Source organism: Alexandromys fortis, unplaced genomic scaffold (genome assembly GCF_014885135.2).
Source record: "Alexandromys fortis isolate MF-2015 unplaced genomic scaffold, M_Fortis_MF-2015_v1.1 scaffold_370, whole genome shotgun sequence".
In the NCBI taxonomy this organism is placed as follows: domain Eukaryota; kingdom Metazoa; phylum Chordata; class Mammalia; order Rodentia; family Cricetidae; genus Alexandromys; species Alexandromys fortis.
Window position 1 is genome coordinate 309,589 of NW_026068242.1, and position 11,101 is coordinate 320,689.

General features: G+C 50.8%; 1 protein-coding gene across 3 annotated transcripts; it reads left to right on the forward strand.

The window, feature by feature from the left end:
• Pop7 (POP7 homolog, ribonuclease P/MRP subunit) lies at positions 1-8,991 on the forward strand. Of its 3 annotated transcripts, none has more exons than XM_050131127.1 (4): positions 1-310; positions 1,048-1,089; positions 8,057-8,132; positions 8,341-8,991. In XM_050131127.1, exons 1-4 carry the CDS (start codon positions 1-3, stop codon positions 8,771-8,773), a joined length of 861 nt encoding a protein of 286 aa, XP_049987084.1. In that variant the 3' UTR covers positions 8,774-8,991. The 3 variants fall into 3 exon arrangements, with proteins under 3 accessions (XP_049987084.1, XP_049987086.1, XP_049987085.1); XM_050131129.1 differs by lacking the exon at positions 1-310 and adding an exon at positions 344-579 and having other exon boundaries at positions 4,548-8,132; XM_050131128.1 differs by lacking the exon at positions 1-310 and adding an exon at positions 593-611 and having other exon boundaries at positions 4,548-8,132.
• Positions 8,992-11,101: the final 2,110 nt, after the last annotated feature.

Below are 11,101 nucleotides of genomic sequence, written 5' to 3' on the forward strand. Positions count from 1 at the left end.
ATGGCTGCCCGCCTCGTACCACGTGACACGGACGCGGGGCCGCCCCCTCCAACGCCACCGCGGCCGCGGCTCCCCCTGCCACCTCGCTCTCGGACTCCGACCCGCCCGCCGGGGTCCCCCCCACCCGGCCGCGCTGCACCCCGCCGCCCACTCCCGGACACGTTGACCCGGGAGTGCACCCCCCCTTCCCGCGCTCGTCACGTGACGGGGTGCCCGTGCAACCTGAGGCTTGGGGAGGGGGGGGTCCCCACTTCCCCCGCCCTCTCCTGGCCAAGCCCCGCCTCCTCCAGGGAGCCCGCCTGGGTTAGAGGTGAGACTGCCCAATGCAGAGTTGTCCCCGGGTCACCGTGCGGGTTTGGGGGGGAAACGCGAGCGCGCAGTGATTTAGAAGCGGTCGGGGTGAAAGGATTTCCTGGTGGGCAGGAGGAGCGGCTGTTCAAAGCCAGCCTGGGCTACAGAGGAAGACCCTGTCTCAGCGAGCCAATGAACACATCCTGCACTCCAGCGCTTAGGAGCAGTTTCCAGGCCAGCCTGGGCGCGAGACCTGGGCTCAAAAAAATAAACCAAAGAAAGCTGAAGGTGGTGCATGCTATAATCCTTGCACTTGGGAGGTAAAGACAAAAGGGTCAGGAGTGCAAGGCCAGCCTCGGTTACAATTATTACCTCTGAGAGTGTGTTTGAAAAATAGAAAGATTCAGGAATGACTTTTTTTTTTTTTAAGGCTGATGAACTCTGGTGGGTGTAAATGTTTGGTGGGTGCCTTCATGGTTTTCTTTGGAAGTTTGTTTCCTCTCTCCCTCCCTCCTTTCCTTCCTTCTCCCCTTCTGTTGTGGTTTTTTGGTTTGTTGTTTGAGATAGGGTCTCACTACGTAGCCTTGGCTGGACTCGAGCTTGCTAGTAGACCAGGCTGGCCTTGAACGGAGAGACCTGCCTACCTCTGCCACCCAGTGGCTTGGTTTTTGAAACAGTCTTACATACTGTAGCCCGGTGGCCCTTCCACTACCCTGGAAATCCTGGTGATCTTTCTGCCTCTGACTCCCTTTACAGGCATGCACCCCATGCTGGACACAGTTTTGAACATTGTTTCTGGTAAGTGCCATTAGCCTCTGTGCCAAGGAGGACTGGCCAGGTTTGGGGGTTGGGAGTACAAGCCTGCAATTTTAGTAGTTAGGAAGTAGGTGGAGACAGGAGGGCTGGGAGTTCAAGGCCTGCCCAGGCAACTCGAGCCCTTGTTTAAAAACACAAACAAAAAAACTAAATACACAAAAGGATCATAATTTTGTTCCAAGCCGAAAGCAGTAAAGATAGAATCAACTCAGGAACCCTTTTCTTCTTTTTAAAAAGAAAATTTTAAAATGTAATTCTGTGAATGTGTCTATAGTGGTCTGTTATTTGTGCTTTAATAAATAAAGCTTGCCTGAAGATCAGAAGACAAAGTAGCCACACTAGTCAGCCATACTGGCCAGGCAGGGGTGGCACACACCCTTAATTCCAGGTTTGGGGAGATGAGGCAGGTGGATCTCTGATTTCAAGGCTACCCTGGGCTGCACAAGATCAATTCAGAAACAAATTAAAGGTGTGGCTCACACCTTTAATCCCAGAGTTTGGGTGTCGAACATTTTTAATCCCAGCACTAGGGAGGTAGAGAAAGGAATATAAAGGGGAAGGGACTGGAACCAGTGGAGGTGGAGCCTGAGAATCCTGGAGACTGGCTCTCACCCTTTCAGTGTGAAGATTGGTAGGGGTAAAAGGTCTCTATAGTTGGATGTTTTGCCTTTCTGATCTTCAGCTTGAACCCCAGTACTGTCTGGGTTTTTATTATTCTTGCTGCATGTGTGTCTGTGTAAGGACGTGTGCACGTGAGTGCAGGTGCCCAGGGAAGCTGAGAGGGGGCACCCAATGCCCTGAAGCTGGGGCTGTGAGCTGCCTGAGAAGAGTACGGGAACTAAACCCAGCACCTCTGTAAGCCATCCTCCAGTCTAGGGTAGCGGGTCTCGATTTGTGGGTGGCAACACCAGAAGACCATAAGAAAACACAGATATTTACATTATGATTCGTAACAGTAGCAAAATTACAGTCATGAAGTAGCAACGAAATAGTTTTATGGGGGCTGGAGAGATGGCTCAGTGTTCTTCCAGAGGTCCTGAGTTCAATTCCCAGCAACCACATGGTGGCTCACAGCCTTCTGTAATGAGATCTGGTGCCCTCTTCTGGCCTGCAGGCACACACAGAAGGAATGTATGTATGTATTATTTATTATGTATACATAATAAATTATTATATTATTATATTATGTATACATTATTATGTATACATAATAAATAAATCTAAAAAAATAGTTTTATGAGCCGGGCGATGGTGGCACATGCCTTTAATCCCAGCACTCGGGAGGCAGAGGCAGGCGGATCTCTGTGAGTTCGAGACCAGCCTGGTCTACAGAGCGAGTTCCAGGACAGGCTCCAAAGCCACAGAGAAACCCTGTCTCGAAAAACAAAAACAAAAAAAAAAAAATAGTTTTATGGTTGGGGGTCACCACAATGTGAAGGACTGTACTGTAGGGTTGCAGTGTTAGGAAGGTTGAGAACCACTGCTCTAGTCCTCCTAATAGTTTCATCTGAAGCTTTCATTGGGGCCACTGATGTGGCTCAGTGGTAGAGCCCCTGCCTAGAATCCCCCAGTGAGGGGCTGGGGTGTGGCTCAGTGGTAGAGCCCCTGCCTAGAATCCCCCAGTGAGGGGCCGGGGTGTGGCTCAGTGGTGGAGTGCTTGCTTATCTTGTGCAAGACCCTGAATCCCATCCGTGCCAGCACGCGCGCACATGCGTGCACACACACACACACACACACACACACACACACGAGAAAGGCAACCTTTGTTGGGACTAGACTTGGAGGTGAAAAGCAGGGTGGGTGATCATTGGTTAAGAAAGGAGGAAAATGTGAGTGATGGACACGCACTGGAGAATACAGTGGAGCAAAGCGATGGGAGAAGAAACCCAGAAAAGCCTGAAAACCAAACTTTGGTTGAGAACTTTGATTCCTGTTGTAAAGCCAGATAGGGATTTAATCTTTTTAACTTTTGTGTGTATGTGTTCAGTGTGCGTGTGAACCTGCCGTGACACACATGTAGCAGTTAGAGAATGACTTGCAGGAGTTGGCAACCCTAGATTCAAGCTCAGATCATCAACCTTGGCACCGAGTACCTTCTCATTGTCCACGTGTTATGTGTGTGTGTATTTTTACATGTATGTTTGTTTTTTGGTTGGTTGGTTAGGTATATATACGTGTACACACACGGTGTCTTTTTTGACAGCAGTGTGTACTAAACCCAGAGCTTCAGATATACTAAAGTACGGTACCACTGAGGTATGTCCCCATTCCTGGCGTTTGTTTAGGTAGTTGGTTGGTTGGTTGGGTTTTGGTGTTCTCGAGACAAGCTGTCTCTGTAGCTCAGGCTGGCCTTAAATCCACAAGAATCCTTCTGCTTCAGCTGTCTGAGTTTGGGGACTACAGGCATCCACCACTGTAAGTCTAACTTGTAAAACAGGATTTTTAGTATCTTGGAAAGACACACAGCTTGAGTCATAGAAAACTCATTTACAAATTGTGTTTATTGTTTTGTGAGTGAGTTTTGTTCTTGTTTTTTTTGTTTGTTTTTTGTTTTTGCAAGACTGGGTGTCTCTGTGTAGCCCTGGCTGTCTTGGAACTCACTCTGTAGACCAGGCTGGCCTAGAACTCGGAACTCAGAGATCCTCCTGCCTCTGTCTCCTGAGTGCTGGGATTAAAGGCGTGCACCCACCACTGCTCAGTTCTTGGATTTTTTTTTTTCTTCTGTGGTAGTGAAGTGTTTTTGTTTGGTTGTTTTTATTAGCTTGTTTTCCAGTTGGTTTAGTTTCTTGGGACCCAGTCTTGTAATGTGTCCCTGGCTGGCCTTGAACCTGCAGTAGTCCTGCTGGCTACAGCCTCCCAGTGCTGCAGCATCACACTTCAGAGCTGTATTATAAGTGATGGATATAATAATGGGCCTATCATGGAAGAAGTTAACTTTCTTCTAGCAATTGAGTTGTTCGGTCCACAATATAGTTGTCATATTTAAGCCTGGGCTGTGTGAGCCTCAGGCACAGGAACCTTCCTGTCTCTACTCACATCTCAGCATCACCAGGGCTACAAGTGCACACCCCTGTGCTCGCCTTTAAATTTTATTTGGGTCCCTTGGCCAGTGCTGCGTCCGCTGAGCCGTGCTCCCAGCCCCGTAAATAACAAATATCCCCACAGCTCAAGATGTTTCCTTGGTCCAGCTCTAATTGCTGAGAAATGTTCTGTGGTGGTGGTGGTGGCGCACTCCTTTAATCCCAGCACTCAGGAGGCAGAGGCAGGCGGATCTCTGTGAGTTCGAGGCCAGCTTGGTCTACAAGAGCTAGTTCCAGGACAGGCTCCAAAGCCACAGAGAAACCCTGTCTCAAAACAAAACAAAACAAAAAATCAAAACAACAAAAAACCAGAAATGTTCTTTCAATGGGTATTTCAGTTTGTTTTTGTGTTTCTTACAGTGTATTATCTGGAAGCTATCCGGCATCTCCAACTGTGGCCTATTCCTTGGAAACCTACTGTGGGCATTCCTGCCATTCCTGGAGAGTTTTTGTTTGTCTGTCTGAGGTTCTGTTGTTGTCTTGCAGTCCTGGGGCTTGGACCAGCCTGCTCCGGGGATGCACCAGGATGCACCCCAGCCTTGCGTACTCTATTTGCTGTTGGCTTGGCTTGGTTTTTGCACCGTACTGTGCAGCCAGGCCAGCCTGACGCTCACAATCCTCCATCTGCTGTCACACGTGTTCACCACCAGACCCTCCCCCTGTAAAATCTTAAATGCTCAGAGGGGTCCTTCTTGGGTCACTCACTCTGTATTCCAGGCTAGCCTCAAGCTCACAGAGATCCGCCTGCCTCTGCGTCCTGAGTGCTGGGATTAAAGGGTGCCAGCACTACCAGGCTTTTGGAGTATTTTCTTGATAAACCTTGATGACTTTTCCTAAGATGACACACACAAGGATAAAAGGTTCAGTTCTATCCTCGGCTATACCGTAAGTTGGAGGCCAGGTACTTGGATACCTTTTATCCTCTTGCCTTCACCTCCTGCGTGCCTGGACCAACCATATGCCTCCGCGCCCAGGATCCTGAGTGCCTGGACCAACCATATGCCTCCGCGCCCAGGATCCTGAGTGCCTGGACCAACCATATGCCTCTTGTTCTCCTGCTCTTCTGGTCTTTCATGAAAGTCTAATTTTTGAGACAGTGTCTTACATTGGAGTCTGGAGCTCTCTAGCTCAAGCTGGCCTCATGACAACCCTCCCACCTCAGCTTAAGTGCTTGTGTTACAGATGTGAGACATCATGCCCAGCCTTAACGGTTTGTAACTTTTTATTTTCACATTTACTTATTTTGAGTGTGTTTGGGGAGCGTATGTGTGTAGAGGTCAGAGGACAACTTGTTGGATTGAACTTTCCTTTCCTACTATGTGGGCCCAAGGGACCCAGCCCAGCTCTGGTCCTTAGACTTCAAAGCAGGTGGCTTTACTTGAAATTCTGACAAACTGTAGTTTTATCTTTGTCCCCCACCCATCTCTGGACTTGTTGCTTACTAGTCTCTTGGAATTTTATTTACTTATGTGTTTGCATTGGTGTTTTGCCACGGGTTTCGGGTCAGTTGTGAGCTGCCATGTGGGTACTAGGAATTGAACCCAGGTCCTCTGGAAGAGCAGTCAGTGCTCTTTAACCATTGAGCCATCTCTCCAGCCCTGGATTAGCCTCTTGAAGGGCTCCCTTACATTTTCCCCAAATGCTTTATAGTTACCAGTTTCTTATTTAGACCCACTGCCCACGCTATGTTGTTGTTTCTCGAGACAGGGTTTCTCTGTGTAGCCCTGGATTTCCTGGAACACACTCTGTAGACCAGGCTGGCCTCGAACTCAGAGATCTGCCCACCTCTGCCTCGAGAGTGCTGGGGTTAAAGGTGTGTACCACCAGCCGAGCTCCGCGCTATGTTATTTCCCCGGGCTGTTTCGGCAGCACCCGAACCACTATCCTTTCGCACTGTGCTATGTTTGCATTTCTGTCAAAAAATGGATTGGCTGGGAGATGGTAGCAAGTGCGGGGCTCCATCCCTGGTGCTGCATAAATCAGGTGTGCTGGCCCACACCTCGGATTCCCTCACTTGGCAGATGGAGGCAGGAGGACCAGAACCTCAAGGGCATTCTCAGCAAGTTTGATGTCAGCCTGGATGGAAGAGACCCTTTCTCAGAAGGGTTTGTTGTGCTTGTGTGTTTCTGAGATCTCTGTTTTATTGACGTTTGTATCTCTACACCTGCCAGCAGCACACTCTTCTTAATGAATGTACTGACATGGTTAAGCCTTAAGGGGCCAGCAAATGGCTCAGAGTGCAAAGCGCTCGCTGTGTGAGCCTTTGACCCCAGAACCCATGTAAAGGTTGAGGAATTCCACCACAGAATGTCATACATGTGCCCCATCATCGTATACACAACCATCACAAAGGGTTTTTAAAGTACATGTCTATTTTTTTTTCTTTTTGGCTTTTCAAGATAGGGTTTCTCGATGTAGCCCTGGCTGTCCTGCAACTCACTTTATAGTCCATTCTGGCCTCGTTCTCTTAGAGATCCTCCTGGCTCTGCCTCCCAAAAGCTGGGATTAAAGGCATGTGTCACCACCACCTAATTTTTTTTTTTTTATGTTTGTGTCTGTGTGAGTGTCTGGGCACCCACATTGGCCAGAAGAGCATGCCAGGCCTCCTGAAGCTGGAGGTAAGGTGGTTGTGAGCTACCCAGCCTGGATACTGGGAACTAAACTCAGATCCTCCGGGAGTCACCTTTGAAGAGCAGCAAGCGCTCTTAACTGCTGGGACAATATGAGCCCAACAGCTTGGAAAGATTATTTTATCTGCCTTTTCATAAGTTTTAGGATAAATTTTATCGAGGTGGCACAGTGGTGCACACCTGTAACACAAGCACCGGGGAGGCCAAGGCTAGCCTGAGCTACACAGCTAAACCCTAGCCTCCCCACCAAAAAGATTTCTGGTCTATATCTGCAACTCTTTCTGAGCCTTCACCTAAACAAGCACATTGATGTCTGGAATATCAAGCCTTGCATTTCAACATAAATCCCGGAGGCTAGGGATGTCCGTCAGTCGATGGTGCCCGCTAATCCCAGCACTCACAAGGTGGAGGCAAGGAGACCAGAAGTTCATGGTCATCTTTGGCTGTATAGCACTGAGCAAAGTTCTCTTTCCAACCTTCAGATTCTGCCTAGGTAGGTGGCCAAATACAGGTTTTACTCATTTCTGTAGGGATCTGTCCAAAGGCTTTATCAATCTGGACAGAGAGCCAGGTCCCCACTACTAAGGGGCTAGGAACCCAAGTCCCTGTCCCTTCCACCAGAGGGCAGCACCTCGTGACTCGCGGGTGGCGGGTAGCAGCCGGCGTGCAGCGGTGAGGTGTGGCGGGAAGCTGCAAACGCTAGGCACCTAGTGTGGGTCCCCTGCAGAGGGAGGAGGCCAAGGTGGACATCCGGCCTTCTCTCGAGCCCTTCGCTCTCTCTGCGTCCGGGGCTGCTAGGATCTGGGGAGGGAGAGCAGCTCAGACGTGCGACAGACGTGGATTCCAGCCTTGCCTCCCGGCCCCTGGGCGACCGCAGCTCCTACACTGCCCCGAACCCCCCCTTCCTAATCCTGCCAGTCTCCAGAACCGACCCCCGCCGGCGTCCTCGAGTCCCGCCCAGCGGAGAGGAGGGCAACCGGGGACCTCGGCCCACGCCCCTCTTAGCCCCACCTCTGGCAGCTGGCCCCGCCCCCAAGAGTCCGGAAGTCTCGCGAGACTGAAGCGCCCCCGCGCATGCGCGCGAGGAACGCCGTGGGCAGGAGAACGGAGGCCGGGAAGGCTACGAGCCGACCGGTTCCGGCTTGGGGACGGGGTTGCGCGTGCGCAGTGCGTCGCCCTCGTCGGCGCGCTTCTCCGGCGTTCCTGTTCCGATCGCTTCTTCATTGTTTTTTTTCTGAGGGTCGCGGGCGGCGGCGTCCAGTCGGGTCGGTCGGCGAGCCGCACGCGAGCGAAAGGGCACCGTGGAACAGAGAAGGTAGGCGCGGAGACGCCGGGAGTGGGGAACCACGTGACGAGCGAATTAAAACCGGGAGTGGAGAGAACGGAAGTGGAGGGGATCGAGAGGCCGGGAAGGAAGAGGGGCGTCGCGGGCGCCCCCTTCTGGTCGCACCCGTAGGAAGCTGGGCAGGAAAGGGTTCTCCTGTCATTCATTCTCCCTGAATCCTGTTCCTTCTCCATGCCAGGGCCGAAAGCATGGCGGAAAACAGAGAACCCCGTGGTGCCATCGAGGCCGAGCTGGACCCCGTGGAGTACACCCTTCGGAAACGACTTCCTCACCGCCTGCCCCGGAGGCCCAATGACATTTATGTCAACATGAAGACTGACTTTAAGGCCCAGCTAGCCCGCTGCCAAAAGCTGCTGGACGGAGGCAGTCGAGGGCAGAACGCATGCGCTGAGATTTACATCCACGGCTTGGGCCTGGCCATTAACCGCGCCATCAACATCGCCCTGCAGCTGCAGGCAGGCAGCTTTGGGTCCCTCCAGGTGGCTGCCAATACCTCCACCGTGGAGCTGGTGGATGAGCTGGAACCAGAGACCGACTCCCGAGAGCCACTGACCAGGATCCGGAACAACTCAGCCATCCACATCCGGGTCTTCAGGGTCACACCCAAGTAATCGAAGCAGACTCACCCATCAATTCCTTTGCACACACACGCATCCAGGCTCCGTGTGGCTGAGGTTGCTGCTGGTTCGTATGGCTCTTGTTCTGGGCATGGACCTCTTGTCAGAGCCTTGTAAGAAAACACATGTTCCCTCAGCCTAGAGGACTAAATGGAGAGCCAAGACGTGAATCCTCCTTGTCCTGTACAATAAAAGTATCGAGTTGTGTTGGTGCCGGGCTTCCCACGGCCTCTGCTTCCTTGTGTGATTCTGTGTGTGCTTGGACAGGAGCAGGAGGGAAGGGCACAAGTGCGTGGGCACAGGAAAAGAACGCACATTGGACTACAGTGTGGCATCAATCGAATCTGTTGCGTGTATCACGGAAGCCCAATAGTTACAGCGTGCTCTTGGGAAGACTGGAGGCTCAGCCACCGAGCTAACTGTAGCTGGGCTGGGTTCCCAGGCTTGGGACTAGAGAGGGTTTAAAGGTGAAGGAAGTGGGTTGCGGATATAACTGAATGGGGGAGTTGTGACCAGCGTTACCTAGCTACCTAGCACAGGATTGGGCCATAGGTTCAACCCCTAGGAACCACAAGAATTATAATGGAGGAAGGCTGGGGAGGTGACCCAATAGGAAAAGCCCTTGGCAAATAATCGTAAATACCTGAGTTTGGATACCCAGAACCCATTTCACTCTGGGCACTGTAGCACTCACATCTAATTCTCCTACAGTGAGCTGGGAGTCAGACAGCGGGACCCTCTGCAGCTTTGGGCACCGACAAACCGTGTCTTGGGGTGGAAGGCGAGGACTGAAGGCTGAAATTCTGTGGCAAACACTGTAGCCCATGTGCCTGTACTCACATAATAAAAATGATGAAGACTGTAGTTTTCTAAAATTAGCTTGAACTGACAGTATTGTTTGCTGACAGCCAAACCTTGAGCCTTCCTATGCTAAGTAAGCGTGCCGATGCTCAGCCACCCCCCAGTTCTTCAATGGTTCTAGGTAACCCCTCTACTGCTGAGCGTGGCCCCCAGCTCTTCACTGACAATTTTGACTGTTTCACTTAATTCCTGTTCCTGCAGAGCCTACATCCTTCTGGGCATCTTTAGGCTAGAGTCTGATCAGCCAGGTTTAACCATTTCACGGGCAGAGGAAATCTCTCCTAAGTAATTTATTATTGGTTGTGGTGGTTAATCTTTGCTGGCAGCCCGCTGGGATCTCAACCCCTCCAGGAGACACACCTCTGGGCATGTCTGAGGACCTTCCATAGAGGTGTAGCTGAGGTGGGAAGATTGGCCCTGAATGTGGATGGCACCATGCCATGGACAGGGGCCCAAACTAAAAGGCAAATCAGAGGGCCCAGACAAGATGGTTCCGGGTTCAAGGCAAGCCTGATAACCCAAATTCAATCCTAGAACCCACATGATGGGAGAGAACCAACTCCTGAAAGTTACCCCTGAGACGCATTTGTTGGCTTTACGATCTACACAGTGGATCACAACTTTGTTCCTGAAAAGCCAGCTGGCCTAAATGGGATTGCATACACATGTAACCTCAACACTTCTGAGGCTGAAGCAGGAAGGTCTGAGTTTGAGACCAACCTGGGCTACGTAGTAAATTCAAAGCCAGCCTGAGTGACAGAGCAGGACACTGTCTTAAAAGCAAACAGAAACTCAGAAAAGGAAACCAGCATAGTGAAGGGATAGTTTAGAGAATTAGAGGGAAATCTTTGCCACTCATACACTGACAGGGATTAATGCCTAGAATTACTAAGACCTCCCCAAGCCACTCAACGATAAACCATGTTATCAAGCTAATATGTTGAATACAAAGTACTCGGAGGGACTGGAGAGATGGGCTCAGTGGTTAAAAGCACCATTTGTTTTCCAGAGGACTCCTGTTTAGTTCCCAGAACCCATATGACTGCTCCAGATCCAGGGGACTCAGCACCATCTTCTGGCCTCCCTGGACACCAGGCATGCTCGTGGTGCAGACATACTTGTAGGCAAACCACATAAATAGAATTCTTAGCCAGGCAGTGGTGGTGCATGCCTTTAATCCCAGCTGGGCTTCAAATAAGAGGTTTCCAATAGACAATATTCATTATAAAAGTAGGAGGGAAAAGTCCCATGTGGAGGTTTGGTATTTGCTCAGCCTGTTTTCTCATTTATGAAGAAAAAAAAAAAACAAAACCAAAGATCTTAGCTGAGCAGTGGTGGTGCATGCCTTTAGTCTGGGCACTCGGGAGGCAGAGGCAGGCGGATCTCTGAGCTCAAGGCCAGCCTGGTCTACAGAGTGAGTTCCAGGACAGCCAAGGCTACAAAGAGAAACCTTGTTTAGAA